The sequence below is a fragment of the Scyliorhinus canicula genome, chromosome 10 (assembly GCF_902713615.1).
Source record: "Scyliorhinus canicula chromosome 10, sScyCan1.1, whole genome shotgun sequence".
In the NCBI taxonomy this organism is placed as follows: Eukaryota; Metazoa; Chordata; class Chondrichthyes; order Carcharhiniformes; family Scyliorhinidae; genus Scyliorhinus; species Scyliorhinus canicula.
The window spans coordinates 117,966,095-117,993,262 of NC_052155.1; the positions used below are offsets into that span (position 1 = coordinate 117,966,095).

The 27,168-nt window shown below is 45.6% G+C and overlaps 1 protein-coding gene across 2 annotated transcripts in view; it reads left to right on the forward strand.

The window, feature by feature from the left end:
* Positions 1–27,168, forward strand: part of LOC119972626 (cysteine-rich secretory protein LCCL domain-containing 1-like) — a 74,673-nt gene that overhangs the window by 16,618 nt on the left and 30,887 nt on the right. Inside the window, exons 3-9 of one of the 2 annotated variants that reach the window (XM_038809640.1) lie at positions 11,175–11,293; positions 11,614–11,746; positions 12,905–13,020; positions 14,472–14,572; positions 23,905–24,072; positions 26,381–26,441; positions 26,772–26,838. In XM_038809640.1, coding sequence (XP_038665568.1) covers positions 11,175–11,293; positions 11,614–11,746; positions 12,905–13,020; positions 14,472–14,572; positions 23,905–24,072; positions 26,381–26,441; positions 26,772–26,838 — 765 coding nt within the window. Of the gene's footprint in view, positions 1–11,174; positions 11,294–11,613; positions 11,747–12,904; positions 13,021–14,471; positions 14,573–23,901; positions 24,073–26,380; positions 26,442–26,771; positions 26,839–27,168 lie in introns of both variants that reach the window. The other variant, XM_038809639.1, reaches the window with a different exon arrangement.

Here is a 27,168-nt window from a genome sequence, read left to right on the forward strand (position 1 = left end):
GTTTGAGCAATATCTGGTAACGATATGGGAGCGTGCCCATTCCATCAAACACATGTTATTGTGTGAGAATGTCGTCTATTCAGCCTGGAGATTTACATTGGGCGAGGCAGTCGCCGGTGTCGAGGACATGGCATGGACGTGCTGGACCAGATTTAGGAGTTTGCATGTGCGAGCACCGAGCAGGGATGCCTTGTCAGGCCAGACGATCTCGAATCGTAACGTCGCTTTGATTGCCTTGTGAGATACACCTAGCTGACACGATCCACTGGCAACTATGGCATTGCCATTGTAGTCAAGGAGCTGGCAGGCTGGTGGAAGAATGCTTGGTTGGTCACGGATGCTGACGAGGTCCGACTGTGATACGAGGTTTGCAGATGCGCCTGTGTCCAGTTTAAATTGGATGCAAGACTGGTTAACCGAGATGACAGCACACCACTCGTCGTCAGGAACCACACTGAAGATTGAGATTTGTAGGCACAGTGGAAGCCAGCTCGCGCGTGGTGATTATGCCCACCCGATATGGACACTAGAGGCAGTCAGCATCGGGGTCCGTTGGGCTGTCGGGATCCGAATCCTGCATGCCTTGTTGAACGCAGCAGACATGTCTGCGCTGCAGCTGGATCACTGGCTGTTGGTCGGTAGAGCGGTCCTGCATAACGCCTCGTAATGCCCAGGCTTTCCACACTGTAGGCATCGCCTTCCTTTGGCTGGACATTGCCGCTTTAAATGGGCAGAGCCACAATTTGAACACGTCATGATGCTGACGTCAGCGCGTTCCGTACGCCATTGCGCATGCGCAGTGCGGTCGGTTGACGTTCGCACATGCGCATCGGGGTCTTCAGCCTCATCATCCACCCGGTCATGGCGTACATGTGTAGGGACCCAGGAAAAGCGCGCGAAACGGCCCCTCTCCTCGATGCTCAGGCCTTGCATTTTTGCGACGGCCTGCACCCTTCCTGCCTTGTGGGAGACTAGTTTTGCATTTTCTGCCGCCTTGATGTGGGAGTAACGATTCCTGGCATGCTCATGGACAACGCACGTTTCGATGGCGACGGAGAGGGTCAACTGTTTGATTTTGAGGACCTGCTCCCACAGGGAGTCGGACTTGACCCCGAAAATGATCTGATCCTGGATCATGGAATCAGGCGTCGAGTCATAATTACATGACTGCACTAGGATGCGGAGATGGGTCAAGAAGGACTGAAAAGTTTCATCCTTACCCTGAAGCATCTGTTGGAAGATGTACCGTTCAAAGCTCTCATTCACCTCAATGTCGCAGTGATTGTCGAATTTCAGCAAAACCGTCTTGAACTTCGTCTTGTCTTCGCCATCGGCAAACGTGAGCGAGTTATAGATGTGGATGGCGTGATCCCCGTAGTCGACAGGAACAGCGCGATCTTTCGGGCATCCGATGCTGCCTCAAGGTCGCAGGCCTTGATATATAGGAGGAACTTCTGTTTGAAGACTTTCCAGTTGCCGCCGAGGTTGCCGGAGATCTGGAGTTGCGGAGGAGGTTGGATCTTTTCCATGCCGCTGGATGTCTGCGTGCTGGTCGTTGCAGATTCACTCGAGGTAGGTTTGTTAGAGTTAATAGCTCCCTGGTACCATGAAGTGTTATCTGTGTTGGTCTAACATCGACTGCAACTGGATGCAGTGAAACGAGAAACAGGAGATGGCTTGTGCACTGTGACTATCTCCTTAGCCGTGTTCTGTGAGAGAGAGTCTTAATGCCCTGTGGGCTTTATAGTGGTGGTGTCCTGTCTGGTGATTGGTTGTTCTGTGTCGTGTGTGTTCATTGGTTATCCTGTGTGTCAATCACTGCATCTCATGACATATATGAGTGGATCTTATGACAGTCTGCATGCTGCTCCATCCTCTTTTGCAGACCTCCTGTGTTATCTGGCTATCCATGGAGCAGCCAAACCATCCTCTCACCCTGATCTGGGTGCAGACCACTTATACTTGAATGACTCACTCACTCGAACCAACTCTCTTCCACCCTCAGGTATGAGAAGAGTCAATATCAAGTTGGTGGCTGCAGTGTCAGGTCAAGTGACGTGGCCTCTTCATTAATTCCGTGTTTTAACTCTCTGTTATTTTTTGGGCTGCAGTAGCTGGGCAGCTGGCAGTAAGAGCAGGAAATCAATGAAGGCTTTAGGTGATGGAAGGAGAGGGGTGGGGTGGGAAGTAAGGAATCCATGATTACACCTTTTGCAACTTGCTCGCCATGCCCATGAGCAGGATGAAGGTGAGCTGGGAGTTGAGAAAGGGCATTAGACAGGAACACACTATCATATTCTATGTCCTCAGCAAAGCCTGTCGCTCCAGCCTCCTGTTTGTGAGAACCATCTCCTCTGAGCGTCTCAGCAAAAACAGGCATCTTTATTCTCTGCCATTTCTGCTCGTTCCTTTCTACTGTTGGACATTCTGACCCCTCTCTTGCAAGACAACATGGTAATGTTTGTGCAACATTGTTTGGACAATATTCCTGCCATAGCTGAAAGTAGATCTGGGCTGCGAGATGAGTGTGAGGTTGGCAGCATTGGTAGAGGTGTGATGGTTCAAGAATCTGGATGTTAGGTATGAGTCCTGAGTACCAGGGAGTGCTGCTGGGTGAGAGATGGGGCAGTGGTGTACTTAGCAACGTGAGATGTTGATGTTGTGGTGGGTAGGAGAAATCATTCTTTGCCCACATATGCGAGGTCATTCGACATTTGTGGAGCTGCTGCCTGGTCCTTTAATCCAGACACTGGGAATTTTATGCAATATTGTTCAAGACCTACTTTAACTGTTCTATCTTACTGTGTCGCTGTCAGTTCAACTTCTCAAACTCTTCCCCTTTAATGTATTTAGTCTCTCTCAATTTCACTTATAGCACCTCCAATCATTACTGTGCAGGCCAAGATTGCTTTGTCTCAGTCCCAGGCCTTTGTCGACTGGGACGACGGCCTGAGCAGCACAGTAGCATAGTGGTTAGCACAGTTGCTTCACAGTTCCAGGGTCCCAGGTTCGATTTGTGGCTGGGTCACTGTCTAATCGGAGTCTGCACGTTCTCCCTGTGTCTGCGTGGGTTTCCTCCGGGTGCTGCAGTTTCCTCCCACAGTCCAAAGATGTGCGGATTAGGTGGATTGGCCGTGCTAAATTGCCCTTAGTGTCCACAAAATGTAAAGTGGGCGTTACTGGGTTACGGGGATAGGGTAGATGCATGTGCTTCAGTAGGGTGCTCTTTGTAAGAGCCGGTGCAGACTCGATGGGCCGAATGGGCTCCTTCTGCACTGTAAATTCTGTGATTCTAAGATTGTACCTGCTGCTGTCTCTCTCAATTAGTCTAATATTCCTTTGCATTCTGTTCCAAGCCTTCCTGAGTTTCTGGTTCCTCATCTCCTGCAGTCACATTTCATCTCCCAGTTACCCATTCTCTGAATTTTCTTCTGTATTTTCTTGGTTATGCATCCTTGAACTCACTTCTTCACTTTCCAATTAATATTTCCCTTCAGACTCTGCCACTGCTCCTTGATGTTTTTATTTCCTGCGGCCAATTTTGCTGCACGAGCATTCCTTTTCCTAATGGCTCTTTTTTTGTTGCTTTTCCTTATTATCCTTCTTTCTGCTTTTCCTTAGTTTCCTGTTCATGTCCACCATCCAATGGCTGCGTAGAAACTCATGGGTGCATGGTTGCACAGTAGTTAGCACTGCTACCTCACAGCACCACGGGTCCAGGTTTGATTCCGGCCTTGGGTGCCTGTCTGAAGTGTGCACGTTCTCCCCGTGTCTACATGGCTTTCCTCCGGGTGCTCCGGTTTCCTACCACACTCCAAATATTTGCAGGTTGTAGTGATTGACCATGCTAAATTGGCCCTTAGTGACCAAAAGTTAGGTGGGGTTATGCGGATAAGGTGGAAGAGCGGGCCTAGTAAAGTGGTCTTTTGGAGAGTTGGTGCAGGCTTGATGGACTGAATGCCTTCTTCCTGCGCTGTAGGGATTCTATATCTTCCATAATACATTAAGCAATCCTGAAGATAACTTCATAAATTATAATTTTATTTATACACCTGTTTAGCCTAATGAAGAGGATAAAAATAAGATGATATATCCCTTTAAACAACATTCTCACCGGATCATGGCAACAAAATATTCCATGGGCGGGATTCTCCCATCAGGCGTCTAAGTGTCAATGCCGGCATAAAAACAGGAATGTTTCACTCCGGCGTTGGTGCCCCTTATGGGACCCCATTCTCCGGCCCACAGGGGGCTAGCACGGCACTGGAGCGGCCTACGCCCTCCAGCTGCCGTTCCCGGCGTGAACCCGGTGCCGTGGGGTCTGCGCATGCGCAGTTGGGAAGGCGGCAACTAGCGCATGCGCAGTGGCCTTCTTCCCGCGCTGGCCCTGACGCTAAATGGCGCAGGGCTACAGGAGCCGTCGCGGAGGAAGGAGGCTTCCAGCCAGAGAGGCCAGCCCGCTGATTGGTGGGCCCCGATCGCGGGCCAGGCCACTATGGAGCCCCCCCCCCCGGGGTTCGGACCCCCGCTCCCCCCCCCCCCCCCCCCCCCCCCCCACAGGCCGCCCCCGGACCCTTCAACGCCGAGGTCCCGCCAACTCAGAGGATGTTAGAACGCCGCCGGCGGGACTCGGATCTTTTGTGACGGCCGCTCGGCCCATGTAAAAGAGACACTAAATCAGGGCCCAATGTGACTCTTCCTGTACTCTCAAAGCATCTAAAATCTATGATATGGGAACCAGTATCTGTGCCCATGTATAAACAAGCATTCATAGAGCTTCCTTACATTCTATTGGTCTGATCAGAAAATAAATGTTATTTTCATAGAACAGTTACAGCACAGAAGTAGGCCATTCAACCCATTGTGTCCATGCCAGCTCTCTTCACGAGAAATGTAGCTAGTTTCCTTCCCCAATTCTTTTTGCATAGTCCAGCAATTTTATTTCTCATAATGTGCTCATCCAATTCCCCTTTCAAAGTCATAATTGAACCTACATACAACACAACAAATTGTAACCATTCGCTGCATAATAAAAAAAATCCTTGTTTAACTTTTGGTTCTTTTTCATATCGCTTTAAATCTGTGTCCTCTAGTTCTCAACCCTTCTGCCAATGAGAACAGATTCTGTCTGTCAAGATCCCTCCTGATTTTGACTACCTATATGTTATGCTACCCTTGTATATTGCAGGGTCAATTTCAGCCCTACTTGACCTGGAGTCACAACATAATTGAAATTAACTCTTAATTTTAAAAATACCCAAAGTCTTTGTTCCTTGGCTGTCCAATAACTGAGTCACTAGCATAGTAAATTTAAACACAATTAACTTTCTTATTAAATACAATAACTACAATTAAATAGGCAACAAATAGAACTGGTTAGCTACTATCTAATTTCTAACCCCCCCCTCTTTAATTTTCCCCTCCCTCTGCACACACACAAGACAAACAAACAGAGGGGAAAAAGGGGTGGAAAATGAGACCCTAAAAGCAGAAGGATAAGAGTCTCTGTTTCAGACGGACGTCTGGCAGTTAGATTTTTCTTCAGCCTAGAACTCCAGTTGGATGTCTTCACTTCCAGCCTGTAATAGATTTCACTGTAAGTTCATCAGGATCTCGATACTTCTCTGCAGCCTCAGAAACAGCAGGGAGGAAACATTTGGGAGAGAGAGCAACACACAACCTCTCCTCTCAGGAACTTTCTGCTGTGTTCTCAGAAAACGCCCCACCTGGTAGGACTCAAACACTGTCTATTGCTGGGCAGAATATGGGGCGGTATTCTCCACCGGCTCCAAAAATCGCGGAGGCCGTCGTGAACTCAGCCGAGGTTCACGACGGCCTCGGGGCCCGTTCCCCGCACCTAATTCACCCCCACCCGGGGGGCTAGGAGCGGGCCGCCGTCGTTCCCAGCCGTGACCTCGGCCGCCGGAAATGACGCCCGAACGGCGCTTCGCGGATGACATCAGCGTGCAGACGACGCGAACCCGCGCATGCGCGGTGCCATCTTTCTCCACCGCCGCCCGGCAAGACGTGGCGGCTTGATCTTGCCGGGCAGCGGAGGGGAAAGAGTGCGTCCGTTTTGGACGCAGGCCCGACGATCGGTGGGCACCGATCGCGGGTCTGTCCCCTCCGGAGCACAGTCACGGTGCTCCCGTCCCAATCGGGCCCCTGGATGCCCCAAATGGGCATCGCCGCACGTTTTACGAATGCAGCAACCAGGTGTGGTTATCAAAAGCCTTCTGGAAATCTACATTGTGTTAATATGCTGGTTCCCCTTTATCCACAGCACTTTACTTCTTGAATAAACTCAAATAAATTGGTAAAATATAATTTCCTTCTCACAAAACCATGTTGAGTTTACCTGATTATATTGAATTTATCTAAAAGCCCTGCTATAACATCTTTAACAATGAGGTAAAATTTCCAATTCCGCCCACTGTGGAAATCATCATACGTGAGATGGACAATTTAATAGACGATTGAAAGGTCCGTCGACCTCAGGTCGGAATTTCTTGTCCCAGGGCAGGGGAAATGTCATGTATTCTTCAATACTCAAAGCCCAATCTATGTCATCCTGGGGTTATGTCTGTAATTGCTATCAGATCATAATTATTTATTTCTATTTGAGCTATCAGTTCATCTGTTTTGTTTCAAATGCTACATGGATTCAGATACATGGATGCTGATTTAATAATGATAATAATAATCGCTTATTGTCACAAGTAGGCTTCAATTAAGTTACTATGAAAAGCCCCTAGTTGCCACATTCCGCTGCCTGTTGGGGGAGGCCGGTACGGGAATTGAACCCGCACTGCTGGCGTTGTTCTGAATTACAAGCCAGCTGTTTAGCCCACTGTGCGAAACCAGGTTTGTGCTCTCAATCCTGTCATGTCACAGTTTGTTTATCATTTCCTACATTAGTGCCTCGTCTCTACTATTTGATTTACAACATCTTCCCAAATTTGACCCCCTTGCCCCTGCTATTTAATTTAAAATCCTCACTACTTCCCTAGTTTTGTGGCTCACTATAACATTGCTTCTCGCACAGTTCAGGTGTAACCATCCCAACGGTACAGCCCACACTTTCCCCAGTACTGGTGCTCGTGCTCCACGAATCAGAACCCAATTCTCCTAATCAAGTCTTTGAGCCACACATTAATTTCTCTAATCTTATTTTTCATATGCCAAATTGCATGTGAAGTTCTGCTTCTTAGTTTGGTACCTAGCTCCTCATACTGACTATGCAGAACCTCTTTCCTTATCCCTCACATTTTGTTCGTAACTACATAGACTATAATGACTTGATCCTCCATCCCCACCCCATTCCAAGTTCCTCTTCAGCTCTGACCAGAAACCGGCTAGGTAAAACATCCGTTTGGACTCTCGCTATTTCCTGCAGAGAGCAGTGTAATTTCCCCCTCACGATACTCTCCCCTATTACCACTACCTTTTTGCTGTCCCACTTGAATGGCTCCCTATACCATGATGCCATGGCCAGACAGTTCATTCACCCTGTAACCCCCGCTCTCATTCAGACAAGCTGAAATAACCTCAAACCTGCCCGACAATGGCAAAAGCTGCAACCTGCCCTCTGGGTCGCCTTACCTTCCTAGCTCACCTTGTCATTGGACAGGCCTGTTTGCAAAGCTCTGAAATCAATACTTCCAAATAAATACTTTTACACTCGATTACTCCCTGACCTTTTCCACAGCTGATTTCTACTTTATAATACAAAGATCACTGTTCTCTAAATGTTCACTTATTGACATTTGATCCACCTCATTCCCTTAAATGAGATCTAGCATGCCTCCCCCTTAATTAGACCAGAAACATACCGAACAAGAAAATTCTCTTGAATACACCTAAGAAATTGTTTTCACTCACAATCCTTTGCACTATTACTATCCTAGTATGCATTTGGATACTTACTCTTCCACCTTTTGGTAATTTCTTGGAAAATGTCCCTACTCTCCTCTTTCCCGAGACCAATCTGCATAAAGCAGTGTTTTTTCAACTTTTTTTCCCAGGACCAACTTTTGCCATCCGGCCAATCTTCGCGACCCATACTGGCCGACCTTCGCGACACGCACCACGTTCACTTCCCTTTAATATGACAGGTGAGCCTGCTTGGTCCTCACAATCTCACTCCAATCAGGCTCACAGGAAGAGAGGGAAATGCGCATATCAGGTGCAAACTTTAGCCAGTTCCTTTGTGCCGTCTTCATCTTTGTGAGAACAGAAAATTTTATCTCACACATGTAGGTCATCAAGAGGGGAATAGCAACACAATGCTTGTTTTACTCTGCACTGGGTACTCCTGGGAGATGCTACTCCAGAATGCTGACAGCCCATGGGTTTTTGCCATGTTTTTTCCATGCGATCACAGGCAAGGAACAGCGGAGTCATTTTTTCATTTGGAGTCAGCTGTAAGTTAATAACTGACTCTGGGGTCTCAATCTCAAAAGGAATTTTTCTGCTACCACTTCTCTTTCAAAATCTGAAACTTCTCCTCTCATTTGCCAGTACTTCGCTGCATATTGCACACATGGGTTTTGTATCCTTATTTGCATTAATAAAATTGGCAAAACGATACCTCAAGAAATCATCTTGATACTGTTTTGTTCTTGAGTTAAGTTTCTTCTTTGTACCAGCTGCCCTGGAGCTTTGTACAGTGCGAACACTAGCACTGCTCTGTCCTGTCTGGGACTTTTCTGGGCAGCTCTCCCTAGTGGATTCAGTTTGGCAATCCTGTCCAGTAGGTACACTGTCTATTTGTGACTCTGGCTACCCATCCCTTTCTTGTCATAAAACAATTCATCTTCACAATCCTCTTACCTTGTTTGTCAGCAGCTAGAAAATGGAAGAAGCTCTCCTCCATGATTTGGCACCAAAGGACGTACATGCAGGGCAGGGTGTGTGGCCTGCTCACTATTGCCGCTTCTGGCTGGAAGACTGTACACAGCTTAATTTTCTCGCGTTTAAAAGCCGGCAGTGGCTGCCCTTCTCAATAAAATTGCCGGGAGTGATCGTTGGGTGCTTCTCCCATGATTAGGACCAACGTGGAAATGCCGCTATTGATCACTCCGCGTCCCTCCTGACACCTGCTTGCGACTTTCCCGTGAGTTGTGACCCGCACTTTGAAAAACCCTGGCCTATAGAATATATCCAGTAATGTAATGATACCTTTATTGTTTCTTAGGTCGAACCAAATAGATTCTGTCCTCGACCCCTCCAGGACATCCATTGCCTCCAGCAGTGCAATATCCTCCTTAATCAATCGTTTCTCCCTTCTCAGTTCTTTTGTTCCTTATCTTTGCTGAACACTTTGCATTCAAGAATATTTAATACCCTGTTCCGCCCTTTTAATGAAACATTTCCACCCTAACATCATGTTCCCTTGTGGCTACCTGCAACTGCATCCCACCAACCTTATTTATCACAATTTGTGCATTTAGATATGGGGGCCGGGATTCTCCAAAATCCCGGCCAAGTGTTGGCGCTGGCGTAAACAGTGGAGTGTTTCACGCCGGCGTCAATGAGCCTCTTGGCCCAGTGCTTCAGTGGAGTTCTACACGCTGCTCCGGCGCCGATACACGGCCCTGCACTGCTGGTGCGGGTCCGCATGTGCGCGTGGTGGCCGTTTCCGTGCCGGCGCCGTGCAACATGGGATATCGACACAGTGGGACCACGCGGAAGGAGGTAGGCCCCCTCCAGATCGCCCGCGCCCGCCGATCGGTAGCCCCGGATCGTGGGCCTGGCCGTCGTGGAGGCCCCCCCCCCATCCCCGGAGTCTGATCCCCCTGCCCCCCACCAGGACACCCACCGCGGTGTGGGTCCGAGCTCCCGCTGGGTGATACCAGCTTGTAACCACGCTGGCGGAACTCGGCAGGAACTTTGCCGGTCGACCGCGACGAATCGCCTCAAACGGCCCCTGACCGGTGCCGCGTTGACCGGGCGTGACTGGCGCCGATTCTCCGGTTGCCAGTGAATGGCGTCCTGGTGTCGGAGCGGCGTGGCGGGAATTTCCGGCATCACCGGCGATTCTCCGACCCAGCGCAGGCTCGGAGAATCCCAGGCAGACACTGTAAACCTGAATTGGAAATAATTGTATTCTTCCTTAGACTGACCCCATGTGTAATATCTTACTAATTCTTACTCTAGTTTTGTCTGTCTCTTCCAATTCTTCTGTACACCTTGTTGATCCATTCTAATCCTACATCCTGATTGCCATCACCTTGTCAAATTAGTTTAAAACCCTCTCCCACAGCACTTGCAAAGTGAGGATATGAACACAGCCAGTACTACTGCGTCCAGTCTATACTGGTCCCATCTCCTCGAGAACAGCTTCCAATGTCCAAGGCATCTAAAGTCCTCCCTGCTGCACTCTCTGTCCAACCATCACATATACAGAGTTCCCATTTCCATACTTGCTAGCTTGTAGCACTGGGAATTATCTGAAGAGGACCATTTGGGGCGGCACGTGGCACAGTGGCCAACATTGCTGCTTCACAGCGCAAGTGACCCAGGTTCAATTCCGACCTTGGATGATTGTGGAATTTGCACGTTCTCCCTGTCAGAGTGGGTTTCCTCCAGGTGCTCCGGTTTCCTCCCACAGTTCAAAGATGCGCAGGCTAGGTGGATTGGCCATGCTAAAATTGCTCTTAGTGTCCAGGGTTATAAGGATAGAGTGGGGGCACGGGCCTCGGTAGGATGCTCTTTCAGACGGTCGGTCCAGACTCAATGGGCCAAATGGCCTCCTTCTGCACTGTTGGGATTCTATGATTTGGATCCTGCTTACGAGTCTCTTTCCTATCTCTTCAAACTCTGCCTCAGCCCTCTTTCAAGTTACGTCATTGGTACATGCCTCCACATGTAGAATGTTAAACAGCTGCTCGGTGACATCCTGGACCCTAGAACCCGGGAGGTATCCTAGACTCCTGTCTGCAGCTGTAGAAAGTCCTGTCTACTTCCTAAATATAGAGTCCCCAATCTTTTGTTTTTTGCTTTCTCAAATCTTCCTCCATCCCCACCCTGCACAGCTGAGCCATCTTGGTGCTATGGACTTGGCTTATATCATCACTTTTGATTGTGAGTGTTAGATTTTTAGTTGAAGTAGTTATGCAAAATAGTCATCCAGCAATGTCTCAAACTATCTTATTTTTCTACTTTATTTGCAGACATGGGATATCGAATTGGAGAGATCTTCAGAAGCCTGGGCTTCAGATTGCCGGTGGGAACATGGGCCTGCTTACCTACTACCTTCTATCGGGCAGAATCTGGGTGCACATTGGGGCAGGTATTGTATGCGATCCGTGACTAGGATAAACTAAATTGTTTCAGAGATTGTGGGCAGGATTTTGTGGCTCTACCCGCAAGCAGGATCTTCTGGTCCCATTGAAGGTGACCTCACACGGCGGGTTCCCCGGCAGTGGGATAGGTGAACCACGCACAATGTGGTAGACATCAGTGAACCAGAACATCCTTCTGGTTGCGAATAGTGAGCTGTCTCCGCTGCCAGAAGACATGCCATACGGAGTGGAGGGGTAGAATGGAAAATCCATCCTGTATGTCGTTTTGTTTTTTAAAGATTACTTTTTTCAAATTTTAAATCCACAGATATCGGCCTCCTACCTTTCATGTTCAAGCATGGTATGATGAAGTTAGAGATTATATGTATCCTTATCCTCAAGAATGTAATCCTTGGTGTCCATTTAGATGTGTTGGCCCAGTATGCACCCATTATACTCAGGTATGCTTGAGCTTAAATAAAATTTTTAACATGGTGATTGTTGTTGGTAAATTCTTTCTGAATTCGTACTGAAGCAGGCTTTTTCTGGACAAGCTAATCAATTTCACCGACCTCCTTGTCAAGATCCAGCGCTCGTCTTGAAAATCCTAAATATTTGCAAAACTCCTCCAGTAACACAACATGGTACTTCCAATAACTGCACCAACAAATGTAAATCAGAAACACCTCATCTGGAAGTAGTTGGATGGTTATCCTTTAAATAACCCTATTGGGGGTCCCTCGTGTAGCTGAGTGCCAAATCAGTGTTGGAATCTGTATCCACCCATTCTACATGCTTTGGGGTCATGAATGATACATACATATTAGCATTCTGGCAGTCAGACTGAGCTGCACTGGAAATGGTTGGAAGTGTTTCCGCCACTACTTGAGTTTAGGCTTCCACAGTGCAGGCACCAACAGTGCAATGGAGCCCAATTCCAACACTATTATCTTGATTAATGCAAAGAAGAAGAAATAAAACATTTATGTTTTTTCTCTGGCATAGGTTTTTCAAGTTCTGTCAGTGAAATAATATTAATGAATTAATATTCACTTTTTTTGACCTTTGCATGGTTTCATGCAAGCCACTGAAAATACATTCTAGTCTATTCTACAATATCTGGAACTTAAAGAAATCAATTTCTTCTACTATGTGGCTGAGGAGCACTCATTTTTCAAGCACTAAGCAACTCCCTTTACATTGCCCATATTTTCTAGGAATCTTCCAAGGCAGCACAGCGATGCACTGGAAGCCGGAGGGGGTTCTGGCAGTCGTCTAGCCTCATTTTCCTTACCAAAAGCCCACTTGACAGAATAGCCAGAAATGGCTCCTGGACTGAGCCAGTCACAGAATGAATCGTAAAATTTGTCATTCAGTCAGGTGAAACCAAGAAAATGTAAAGCAAGTATCTTTCCTTTACAAGTACTGGACACCATCTTCTGTCTTGGAGGCATTCTGGCTATTGTTTTTACTTGACAATTGCCAATAATTGTGGGATCAGGCGATCCAGTTATTATCGTTGACTTGATATGATTACTTCTGGTCTGCACCTCTGTTAATGCAAGGCTAATGTTGGACGCATGACAACTCTTTTTTTCCCCCTATTGTCTTTCTTCTAGGTAGTATGGGCAACAAGTAACAAAATTGGCTGCGCCATTAATTTATGCACAAACATGAACATCTGGGGTCAGGTGTGGCAAAAAGCCATTTACTTGGTTTGCAACTATTCTCCTAAGTGAGTAAAACTGAAAAGAGTGAGTAAGAATAAATATATATACTGATAGTATGATTATAAGAATAATTTAAAGTTATACATCTTTTTTAAGGTAAGCTAATGCGTCTTTGGGCTAAATACCAATTATACATTTTATATACTGGCTACAGAAGTTCCTGATCCTTAACTGTAAATTATTTTCTGAACATTTGTACAACTATCGTCACATTTACTCAAGCAACACCGGCAGCATAATTAAACATAAAATATATCAGGATTAATCGATAAGAGTCTGCACTGAAAACCACAGCCAGCAAAGAAATTTAGTCCAAAACTAGATAAAACTATTCCAAATAATTAGAACAGTGTATGCTATAAACAACTGACATTGAGGAGTGATATCGAGGCTGGAATATGTCCTCGGATTTCAGATGAAAGTTATTGGGCGGGATTCTCCCTTCTGGGGACTAAGTCCCCACACCCACCGGAAAACGGGCGGGAATCACTCCGGACTTTTTCCTAGAAAGTCCGGGGTGATTCTCCGTCTTCAAGGGGGCTAGCAGGGTCCCGCAGCTCCGGGTGCCGGAGGGTCCCTGCAGTTACGCCCGCGCAGCCGCACATGTACACGGCGGCTGGGCGCGGGTCTGCGCATGTGTGCAGCAGCTATCTTCGCGCCGGCCCCCGTGCAACATGGCAGAGCCCGACAGGGGCCCGGCGCAGAGGAACATAGGCCCCCCCCTCCAGGGAATTAGCGTGTCCGCCGATCGGGTAGTCACCGATCGCGGGACTGGCCACCGTGCAGGCGCACCCGGAGTTGGATCCCCCCCCCCCGGACGGCCCCCGCAGCCAGAATGCCAAGATCCCACCAGGTGAGACCACATGTGAACCACTCTGGACGGCAGTCGGCCTGTCGAGCGCGGAGAATTGCCGCAACTGCCCGACTGCTGGCGATTCTCCGTTCGCTGGAGAATCGCGTGCCGGCGTAGGAGCCTATTTTGGGTAATTCTCTGCCCCCGCGCCGAGTATAATTTCGGCACGGAGGGTCAGTGAATCCCGCCCATTGTTACTCAAATTTCATTCTGCGGGCTCTGATAATCACCTGAACCCTCAATTACATCATTGTTTTGTAATTTCTCCTTGGTGTCTAATATTTACATTATAACTACTTACAATACAATTCAGGCTGATCCATGTGAGTAACTGACATCTTTGGAATTTGAATTTGGAACCTTTATCAGTGACGATTACTCTATTTGATTTGTTACTTGTAAAAATTGATTCACATAACTACATCAACTCCAATTTATTATGGCTCCAGTCGATGATCAGGCTGACAAAAATCTTTGGAGCGAAAAGCAAGCAAGGAAAAATTGATTTTCAATTGTACCTTATAATAATCTATAAGTACACATTTTCTGAAAGAATATTAAACACGTTATACAATGTAAGATTTTTCTTTGTGTATGTTTCAGGGGGAACTGGTGGGGCCATGCACCTTATAAACATGGATCTCCCTGTTCTTCTTGTCCTCCTAGCTATGGGGGAGGCTGTAGAAATAATCTGTGTTACAAAGGTATGTGCCTTTTACCTAAGAGTTACATAAATTTGTGAATATTGTTTATAAGCTACGACAGACAATACCCTTTACATCTAAACTAGTAGAGTATGTAGATGTCCTAAATATTGGTGTTATTGTAAACCCGGATCCTGAAGTTGCCCGATCCCCTTGATGAATGTATATTGAACTGTTTTATTTACATTTGTGCTTGTTTGACATGGAAATGGATTGTGAAATAAAAATATCAGACGTACAGGAGAAAAATAGAGTCTTCTGGGTTTAAACACATGCACCAGGAATATATGAATCTGTAGCACAGTGGTTAGCACTGGGACTATGGCGCTGAGGACCCGGGTTCGAATCCTGATCGTGGGTCACTGTCTATGTGGAGTTTGCACATTCTCCCCGTGTCTGCGTGGGTTTCATCTCCACAACCCAAAGATGTGCAGGTTAGGTGGATTGGCCACGCTAAATAGGCCCTTAATTGGGCACTCTAAATTTTTTAAAAAAGCAATGGCACGAATCAGTAGAGATAATAGATTGTTGGAGTATGAAATGCGTCGCCACAGATCATTTGTTAAGGTAAAGCCATTTGGACCTTCTTAAGGGAAATTTGGATAAATATTTGAAACAAAACGAGAAGAAAAGGCAATAGAGAGAGCATATGACAGTGGGATTAGCTATGGATTGCTTTAGTAAAGAGCCAGCATAGGTACAATGGAATAAATGGCCTTTGGAGTTATTGTTTGTATGCAGACCTGTTTGATGTGATACCTTGGGGTAGAATTAGTACATGTCTCATACATATTTTGGGTGTAATGTAATATTAAGAGTGTGAGGAATACCCTGCATTTCAGGATTGTTAAGGAAATGTGGGGTTGATTTTAAAATCAAAGGACCTCATTCTCAAACCGGTACATTTTACAACCTTTTAAAAATTGAACTAGGATTAGCACCACGCAACACTGTAAGTATACCAGCAACATCTCTCCTTCAGCTCAAGGGGGACCTACTTGAACCGATAAATTGCTGGGAGTCTGCCATAAACTTTATGATCTGTTATAGTTAGGTTGGAATGAAACGAGTGGATGTCTTGCCTGCCTCATCACTGAGATATTAAAAATACGGGTCTTTTGGTTTACACAATGAAGTTACAAGTAGCTGGGGGAGTTTAGCTCAGTTGGCTGGACAGTTGATTTGTGATGCAGAGCAAGGCCAACAGCATGGGTTCAATTCCTGTACTGGATGAGGTTATTCATGAACCTTTTTCCTGACCTGAGGTGTGGTGATCCTCAGGTTAAATCACCGCCAGTCAGCTCTCGCCCTCAAAGGGGCAAAGGAGAAAGCAGCCTCTGGTCATCTGGCACTATGGCGACTTTACTGCTAATTACAATAGCAATTGTGCTCTTCCTGTTTTAAGTGTATTGGGCAAATCCAGAAGCTCTCGGGCAGACTGCCAACACAATCCAAAAATCATTGCCTTTCAGTATGGCTACATATGAGGCAGTGATTTCCTCTGCATGGACAGGTTCCAGTCTCTGAGCCATCTGGAGAACTTTCATTCTCACCTTTAAAACATTAATTCACCGGATGTGGGTGTTGCTAGTTAGGTCAGCGTTTATTGCCCATCTCCAGTTTCCCTTCAGAAGGTGATAGTGAGTTGCCTTCTTGAACCTTTGCAGTCCCTCAGGTGTAGGTACACCTGTACTCTCAGGTAGGGAGTTCCAGGATTTGACCCAGTGACAGTGAAGGAACGTCGATATATTTCCAAGTCAGGATGATGAGTGACTTGGAGGGGAACCTCCAGGTGGTGGGATGTGCAGATATCTGCTGCTCTTGTCCTCCTAGATGGTAGTGGCCCTGGGTTTGAAAGATGCTGTTTAAGGAACCTTGGTGAGTTACTGCAGTGCATCTTGTAGATGGTGCACACAGCTGCCACTGTTCGTTGGTGGTGGAAGGATTGAATGTTTGTGGAAGGGGAGCAATCAAGCGGGTTGTTTTGTCCTGCAAGTGGACAGTATTCCAGTACACTCCTGACTTGTGTCTTGTAAATGGTGGACAGGCTTTGGGGGTGGGGGGGGGGGGGGCACAGTCAGGAGGTGAGTTACTCACTGTAGGATTCCTAATCTTTGACTTGCTCAGGGAGTCACAATAGTAACATGGCAGTCTAGCTCAGTTTCTCATCACTGATAACCCTCAGGTTATCTCTCTCAATTTCAGCTAACAGCTTACATGCAGATGTATTTATCATAATATCCACTCATAGACATAATGAGATGCAGCCAGGCAGTGATTGACATACAGGATAACCAATGAACACACATTACACAGAACAACCAATCATCAGACAGGACACTACCACTATCAAACACACAAGGCATTAAGACTCTGCCTCTTCTCACTGGATACAGCTACAGAGATAGTTAGAATGTACAAGGCCATGCGCACCTGCTCCATGTGACAGAGAGCTAGTCTGGTCAAGCAAGTCTGAGGTTATCAGTTTAGATTAATAGAGTGTCAACCCACAGCAGATTATGTACAGCAACAAGCAAGTTCAATAAAACAGTGTTGGATCATCTCCTGTGTCGGAAGCCTGATTCGAGTCTCACTGCATCCAGTTGCAGTCGATGTTGGACCAACTCAGATAACACATCAGTATTCTGTACTGCATTTCTTTTAACTGTCACAGTCCCTTTCAGGCATTGCCATTGTCCCTGGGCTGAGTTATGACCAGAATCCAACACTATTGTTCACAGACATCTTTCTCATCCAAAATTCTTCTTGTTTTGGTTGTAAACTGATTTCTAAAATCTGGGAAAAACTTTCCACTTTATATTTACTAAAACTAAAAATGATTAAGGTAATACAATCTACTCATCCAAAATATTCATGCTCCTATCAACTTCAGCTAATGGTATTTTAATATTAATGGAGCTTTGTGAGGCCCCATGCCCCCTGTAGTGTCTGGATACTACTAGTAGTTATTAAAAATCACAATTATAATGCCTGCAGTTTTCCATCCACTGAATTAAACAATGAAGCCTTGCCAATTTTTTTCTTAATTTTAGTGCTAATCATGCACACTGACTGCAAAACTGTTGAATTCTTGTCTTCAGGCCTTTTCCAGTGTCAGTAGCTGAGGTTTTTAAAGCCTCATCTACAAAGTAGTTGTAGAGGCATTAACTATAGTGGCTGGTTGGCAACAGCTTTCGTATAAAGCAATAATTAGGCCTGTTTTGCTGACTTAACATTTTGTGTAAGCTTTATAATTCTGTGTGCTGATATGTAGGTGACTGTCTATATCAAGTTAATGTAGGTAGACTTCACAATCATGCAGCAAACAAAAGTGAACTTGAGACTGAATTTCACAGAAACCTGAACATAATATGATGCTGACAGTTTGCACTTTATATGAAGCTGTTTCACGTTTTGATCACGTTGAAGCTCGGCAGCTGTTCATAGAATCCCGACAGTGCAGAAGGAGGCCATTCAGCCCAGCGAGTCTGCATCGACCCTCTGACAGAGCATCCTATTTAGGCCCAACCCATCCCCGTAACTTCACCCAACCCACACATCTTTTGGACAGTTAAGGGGCAATTTTACCATGGCCAATCCATCTAACCTGCATATCTTTGGACTGTGGGAGGAAACCCACGCAGCCTGGGGAGAACGTGCAAACACCACACAGTCACCTAAGGCTGGAATTGAACCAGGGTCCCTTGTGCTGTGAGGCAGCAGTGCTAACCACTGTGCCACTGTGATTATTATTCTAAAAAATATGTAATTTCAGTGTTTTTTATAGTTATCACATTATCTCAAATTCTCATTAATAAAACTTTGCAAATGAGATTGAAATTCAAATTTGACCATTATCCAGAAGATATTAACACATTGCATATTGGGTGTATAATTGACAAATGAATTTCAACATATAGGTGTGAGGCATTATATTTGGGTAAGCCAAATAAAGATATCACATATTTCTCAGAAAATAAGAATCTAAATAAAGTAGAGGATCAAAGGGACCTGCGAGGACAAGTAAACAAATAATTAAAAATAGTAATACAGGTTAAAAAGGCCATTAGAAAAAACAAACTGTACACTATGGTTTATTTCAAGCAGAGTAGAATTAAAAAAGAAAGAAGTGCTAAACTTGAATCAAGCCTTGATTAAACCCCACACTTGGGACATAATTTTACCAGCCCTGACTGGTGGGTTTGAGGGTGGGGGTCATAGAATGGAGCTGGTGACCTGCCACTGCCCACCCACCCACCCCCAACCTGTCTTCCATTTTATAGGGGGTAATGGAGGGCACATTTGGGCCTATTGTGGCCATTACGTGACGTGACCAATTATTGACCAGATAAGTGTCTCATCCCATCCCCATCACTGTTTTACGCATGGCAGCGGGGAGGCCCATGACAAGTGGATCTGGTTGGATACTATATAAAGAGTATACAGTTCACACTGGTGGGATTCTCCGGTCCCGCTGCAGTGAATGGTGTTTTAGCTGAGTGCCAAATGCACCATTCTCACTGGCAGGGGTAGTGGGGCAAACCTGGACCAGAGAATCCCAGCATTCTTTCTTTATTCGACTGATTACAATGTATTGTGTAATCAGACTGTTATTAGATCCCTGAAGTATGATTGATAGCAACTACCTCTTCATAACATATTCTCTACGATCAAAGGGATCCAGTTTTATAATCAAAATTGGTATTAGTAATATATGATAATATAAATAAAGCAGGATCAGAATTAATCACCGGACCAAATTCTCAAACTTGTGCATTTCTTGGACCCACAAGTACATGCCATTTCCATCAGAAACAAAATTACTACAAACACAGAAATAGGACATGCTGTTGAGCATGGCCATGCAGCCCCACACTTTTGGATAGCCCCTGTGAAAGTACATGGCAGCGTATTTTATCATTTACTTGCTGGAAACAAGGGACTTTGTGAATTAAGGTGTGATTCAACGGAAACATCTTGTGATTTTAAGAACAACAAAGAACAAAGAAAAGTACAGCACAGGAACAGGCCCTTCGGCCCTCCAAGCCTGTGCCGACCATGCTGCCCGTCTAAACTAAACTCTTCTGCACTTCCGGGGTCCGTTGAGTCCATCTATTCCCAACCTATTCATGTATTTGTCAACATGTCTCTCAAACGTCATTATTGTCCCTCCTCCTCCTCCAGCAGCGAGTTCCAGGCACCCACTACCCTCTGTGTAAAAAACTTGCCTCGTACATCTCCTCTAATCCTTGCCCCTCGCACCTGAAACCTATGCCCCGAGTAATTGACCCCTCTACCCTGGGAAAAAGCCTCTGACTATCCACTCTGTCTATGCCCCTCATAATTTTGTAGACCTCTATCAGGTCGCCCCTCAACCTCCGTTGTTCCAGTGAGAACAAACCGAGTTAATTCAACCTCTCCTCATAGCTAATGCCCTCCATACCAGGCAACATCCTGGTAAATCTCTTCTGCACCCTCTCTAAAGCCTCCACATCCTTCTGGTAGTGTGGTGACCAGAATTGAACACTATACTCCAAGTGTGGCCTAACTAAGGTTCTATACAGCTGCAACATGACTTGCCAATTTTTATACTCAATGCCCCGACCAATGAAGGAAAGCATACCGTATGCCGTCTTGACTACCTTCTCCACCTGTGTTGCCCCTTTCAGTGACCTGTGGACCTATACACCTAGATCTCTCTGATGGTCAATACTCTTGAGGGTTCTACCATTCACTGTATATTCCCTACCTGCATTAGACCTTCCAAAATGCATTACCTCACATTTATCCGGATTAAACTCCATCTGCCATCTCTGTGCCCAAGTCTCCAAACAATCTAAATCCTGCTGTATCCTCTGACAGTCCTCATCGCTATTCGCAATTCCACCAACCTTTGTGTCGTCCGCAAACTTACTAATCAGACCAGTTACATTTTCCTCCAAATCATTTATATATACTATGAACAGCAAAGGTCCCAGCACTGATCCCTGTGGAACACCACTAGTCACAGCCCTCCAATCAAAAAAGCACCCTTCCATTGCTACTCTCTGCCTTCTGTGACGGAGCCAGTTCTGTATCTATCTTGCCAGCTCACCCCTGATCCCGTGTGACTTCACCTTTTGTACCAGTGTGCCCTGAGGGACCTTGTCAGAGGCCTTACTGAAGTCCATATGGACAACATCCACTGCCCTACCTACATTAATCAACTTTGTGACCTCCTCGAAAAGTTAGTGAGACACGACCTCCCCTTCACAAAACCGTGCTGCCTCTCGCTAACATGTCCATTTGCTTCCGGATGTGAGTAGATCCTGTCTCGAAGAATTCTCTCCAGTAATTTCCCTACCACTGATGTAAGGCTCACGGCCTGTAGTTCCCTGGATTATCCTTGCTACCCTTCTTAAACAAAGGAACAACATTGGCTATTCTCCAATCCTCCGGGACATTACCTGAAAACAATGAGGATCCAAAGATTTCTGTCAAGGCCTCAGCAATTTCCTCTCTAGCCTCCTTCTGTATTTTGGGGTAGATCCCATCAGGCCCTGGGGACTTATCTACCTTAATATGTTTCAAGACGCCCAACACCTCATCTTTTTGCATCTCAATGTGACCCAGGCTATCTTCACACCCTTCTCCAGACTCAACATCCACCAATTCCTTCTCTTTGGTGAATACTGATGCAAAGTATTCATTTAGTACCTCGCCGATTTCCTCTGGCCCCACACATAGCTTCCCTCCCCTGTCCTTCAGTGGGCCCACCCTTTCCCTGGTACCCTCTTGCTTTTTATGTACATGTAAAAATCCTTGGGATTTTCCTTAACCCTATTTGCCAATTACTTTTCGTGACCCCTTTTAGCCCTCCTGACTCCTTGCTTAAGTTCCTTCCTGCTTTCCTTATATTCCACACAGGCTTCGTCTGTTCTCAACCTTCTGGCCCTGACAAATGCCTCCTTTTTCTTTTTGACGAGGCCTACAATATCTCTCATTATCCAAGTTTCCCGAAATTCACCATATTTATCCTTCTTCCTTGCCGGAACATGCCGGTCCTGAATTCCTTTTTAACTGACATTTGAAAGCTTCCTGCATGTCAGATGTTGATTTACCCTCAATCATCCGCCCCCAATCTAGGTTCTTCAGTTCCTGCCTAATATTGTTATAATTAGCCTTCCCCCAATTTAGCACATTCACCCTAGGACCACTCATCCTTGTCCACCAGCACTTTAAAACTTACTGAATTGTGGTCACTGTTCCCGAAATGCTCCCCTACTGCAACTTCTACCACCTGGTCGGGCTCTTTCCCCAAAACCAGGTCCAGTATAGCCCCTTTCCTAGTTGGACTATCTACATATTGTTTTAAGAAGCTCTCCTGGATGCTCCTTACAAACTCTGCCCCGTCCAAGCCCCTAGCACTAAGTGGGGGCATTTGGCACGGTGTTTCATGACTATTCCAATGTCGAGATGGAGAGCGCTATTCGACGGCATGTGGCTGTTTTTTGGGCCTTGGGGAGTCTCTCCCTGGTCGAGGCCACATTTTTACATTTTTCCGGCACTAGGGAGCGGAATATGCTGGTGGGACTGACTCCTCAGCGATCAGGGTGCCATTTTGAAAGGCTGCCTCGATCCCCACACCACCGCCTTCACGCCTGGTCCACGCTTGTGGAAAGCAAAGTACTAATCGGTGCCTGGTTGAGGCCTCGCAGGCATGACCGTTGACTCCCAAGTGCCAGGTGAATGTATGTCAGGATATTTAAATGAGCCGAATGGTTTATATAAATATCATCTGAATCAGACCCAGCAAGTGCATGATCCAGATTGCGCTGGCATAGTGAGTCGGGTGATTTGTGATCAGTCCGGCACCCGGCGCAAAGCCTGTTTTGGGGGTCTCCCTTGATTCATCCCTCGCACCCGGCTCCATCTCGGGTGCAACGCGGTGGCAGAATGGAGCCCTTAATTTCATGACGATCCTTCCCCATGCTTTGCTCCCGCCCCATTCCCCAGAAGAATGAAAATTTGGAGAGTGAAAATTAAGGCCAGGACATTAATCTGAAATGGGTGTCATTCTGCCCTGGGTAGTTGGAAAATTAACTGGTATTGCTGTTTCCTATGAGATCCAGACCTCCGCATCTACTACTTTCCATTTTTAATTTTTCTTTCTTGCATTCTATCCATGCCGGTTATCAAACAAGGATGGTCCAGAGATCAATTCCCAAGCCTTCGCTAATGCTGCTTCTACTTGATCTTCAGTTTTTCTTTGAGGGGACAATGTATCTTGTGTTCGATTGACTGCAACTACAGTGACTTTGTTGAAATAAATCCCCAATTTGGAGACATGGCTAAGCAACCCAAATTCTATATCCTGTCACACAGAATATTCAAACACGAACGTATCATTATCCGACTGTGTGTGCACATTCTTCACTGAAGGGGAAACAAAATTATGTAGTACCTATTGTCTCTCAGGAAAATGTAAATGTAATTCACATACAATGAAATTTCTAGAAATACAGAGGCCATTATATAGGCAAACATACACAGCTGATTTGTGCAAATGGCAGTGAGATGAATGACCAGTTTTTGATGGTGATGTTTGAAGCAGGAATGTTGGCCGGGTCACCTGGTGAATGTCCTCGTCTTCTTTACAAGTTGTATCAGGGGACTTTTAGTGGAACTGATAAGAGGGTGCATTGGATTCATCCAAAAGACAGCATCACAGACAATGCAGTGAAAAACTGCAGTTTCATCTCAGCTTGTGTACTCAGTTGTGGACCAATGTTTAAAAAAGTAAATGCTGCCAACTGAGAAATATCAACACAGTTTCAATGTAGTTACTACCTGCAAATATTTGAAATCAATAAATACTTTTTTTTAGCAGAAAATATATACATTTTTTTTTTCTCGTTGAGGCATCAGCAGCTGGGCATTTAAGAGTCAGCCACATTGCTGTGGATCTGAATTCACATGTAAGCCAGGACAGGTAATGATGACAGATTCCCTTCCCTAAAGAACATTAGTGAACCAGATTGTTTTTTAGAGCAATGGTTTCACAGAGGCTTTGAATTCCAGATTTTTATTGAATTCAAATTTCACCATTTGCCGTGGTGGGATTCGAGAGCATTACCCTGGGTATCTGGATTACTAGGCCAATGACAATACCACTGCGCCACTACGTCCCCAGTCTATCGATTTCTCTGACTAACCAAAAACTACAGGGAACTGTTTTTCTACTCTGTCAAACGATTGCACAGTTCAAAAGCACTGCCTTTAGAATGTAATTTATGAAGATCGTCAATGTTTGTCTATTCATTCCTTTCCAATTCTGTTTCAACTTGAAGCAGAGGGCACAGACCACCATTATTCACCTTCAGAACCAGAGGAGGAAACCAATGAGGTTGAGCGACAGAGAACAGGAACTCAGGAAACGCAATCAAGAGCACGAACGCAAACAGATTCTTCAAGGACAGAACAACTTGACTTGAATGAGGTTATAAATACCCAACAAATGTGTAAGAATAACTTGTTTTATGCTCTAATACAATGGTAAGATACGATGATACTGGAAGTCTGAAATAAAAACACAAAATGCTGGAAATACTTAGAAGGCCATGCAGTGCCTGTGGAGAGAGAAACAGAATTACCATTCCAGGTTATCTTTCATAAGAACTGGAATATGTTACTGATGCAACTGGTTATGACCTGAAATTGCTGAACTCGATGTTGAGTTCAGAAGATTGTAAGGTACCTAATGAATAGATGGGCTGCGGTTCTTTGAGCTCAAATTGTCTTTCAGTAGAGCAGTGTAGAGAGCTGAGGGTGAAATGGGAGTGAGGTGGAAAATTAAAATAGCAAGCAGCCAGAAACCCAGGGGCGGGGTTGCAGACTGATTGGGCGTCTTCAGCAACACAGTTACCCATTATGTGTTGACTCTCCCAAATGTTGAATGACTATATCATGAGCAGTAAAAATTTGAAAGAAGTTACGAGTAAATCGCTGTTTTACCTATAAAGATGGTTTATGGCAAAGGAGGAGCTGAGATCAGGGGCAGTGGGAACTCTGCTGCGGGTGGCAGAGAATCCAGCGTTGGGCAGAAAATGGGATCTGTTCCAATGCTCTGGTCCCCTGCTAGCATTGGGATTGAGGTCTGTGCCCCATGCCAGAGGGAGATGCAAATAGGTCATTAAAACCCATTTGTATCCTATTAACGGGCTGGGCACCATTTGATTCTCCTCAGATATTTGAAAAGTAAACCATTCATTCATTTCACTTTAATACTGATAGTATTAGGCTGTGATTAACAAGTAGTCAGAAGTGAAACTAACATAAAGAACTTAACCCTAGTTGACGTGGTCCAGGAGCTGTCAAGCAAAGCTTGATGTTTGTAAACATTTAGTTAGTTTCACAGCTGACTACTTCAAACTCACCCACACCCAGCATCTGCATTGTTCCATTCATCTCCCTTCATGCTTGGGTGACTTTGAAGTACTCAGCTGTGAAACTAACTAAATGTTCATAAACATCAAGCTTTGCTTGACAGCTCCTGGACCACATCAACACTGGTTAAGTTCTTTATGTTAGTTTCACTTCTGACTACTGCAAAGTCACTTGAACCTGAAGGGAGATAAATGGAACAAGGCAGACAGCTGGGTGCGTGAGGAAGCTGTCGATCACAGCTTAATAAAATCAATACCAAAGAGGAATGAATGAATGGCCTGTAGATCAAAGATCTGAGGGGGGTTAAACCCAGCTGACTGGTTTTCCCTTTCCAGGAATGGACAGGTGCTGCTCCCTATGTCTGAGCAGTAGGTATATTGTAGAGGTGAGTTTAAAAGCAGTAATGTTTTACACTGCCTCAGTCTGGACTGCTCTCTCTTCCAGGCAGAGGTCTTTCTTCTGGAGGCTTTCAGACATGGGTCGCTAGGATGCTTCCACACCGGGATCTCTCTTCTGGGGGGGGGGTCTTGGTGGGGGTCTCTTAAATTAGGGGGTCTCTGGGGGTGGTCTCTTTAATTTGGGGGTCTCTGGGTGGGGGGGGGTGGGGGGCAGTGAGGGTGTGGTTGGGTCACCCCCGTACTGGGGAGGGGGTGACCCAGAAACTCCTAATGAGGGCGGGGCTGATTTGCCTTGCAGGAGGGTAAGGGTTCCAGCCGTGGGACCTCGCTTTTGGGCCACCCGATTAAAATAGCGGCCCCATTGTGGGACTCCCTAAGGAATCCATTGCAATCCTCAGATTTGGATTCACTTTCAGATTTCTACTCCCAGAATGAGCATATATCAGGCGCAATTCAGCTCCGACTGGAGAACAATAGTCTCCCAAAACGGTGAATCCTGCAGGAGATGTGCTGCGGGCAGAGGTGTGGGCTTTTGGTGTGATGGAAGCGTGGACCAGGATGCTGCAGAGGGAATAGTGCTTTGGGATGTTGAAGGGGGAGCAGAAGTATGTGTGGAGTGGGATTAATATACTTTACAACAGTATTGCATCAAATGCATTCATTTGGAAAATTTGTCATTTGTGTTAAAATTGTCCAAAAATGACTTACATGCTGCTCTGTGACGTTATCAATGAGGAATTGGGTAGAGGAGAAAATTTATTGATTGAACATGAATTTTATTTTGCTTTTCTCTTGACTACAAAGAAGTGGGTCAACTCCAAATATAATCTCACGACAGAAATAAATCTCTTTAAGAGCAGAAAGTTGAATTTGCTGAATAATTGAGTTCTGTAATGACTTTGAGATATCAGAGTGTTTCTGAAAATGTAAAACATCATGAAAGAGACCTAGAAAACTTTAATTATCATTATCATCTCTTCCTCAGCTCAATTGGTGTCTTGTGAAACCAAACTGCGTGACCGATGCAAGGGAACAACTTGCAATAGGTGAGGAACTTGAGAAACATCAATTCCTATTTTGTAAATAATGTAACCTTGACAACTTAAAGCTATTTTTCATCAGAATTCACATTTTACTTATCCTCGACGTAGCTTCTAAGTTAATTGTCTTGATACCAGTGGCTTAAAAAAATCGGCTTGTTTTTTTACCTGTTGGCAGTTTACGGACCAACAAGTACAGGGTTCACATTCAGAAAATTCTTTTAACAGAGGTTTTCATGTATAAAACTAAAATCTTAAAATCATTTGCTCTGGAAATGTTGATAGAAATGGAAACCAGTCGCCAACCTTTGACCCTCTGCTATATCCTTAATCCAGATATGAATGCCCAGCTGGTTGCTTGTACAGTAAAGGAAAAGTAATTGGGACACTACATTATGAAATGGTGAGTAGAAGAACATTGATGAATGCCATAATCTAGTTCCAGGGTTTGTCAGCTGGGTAGTGACGCAGTTTGAAAGTTAGAACATAGAACATAGAACAGTACAGCACAGAACAGGCCCTTCGGCCCTCGATGTTGTGCCGAGCAATGATCACCCTACTCAAACCCACGTATCCACCCTATACCCGTAACCCAACAACCCCCCCCCCCCTAACCTTACTTTTCAGGACACTACGGGCAATTTAGCATGGCCAATCTACCTACCCCGCACATCTTTGGACTGTGGGAGGAAACCGGAGCACCCGGAGGAAACCCACGCACACACGGGGAGGA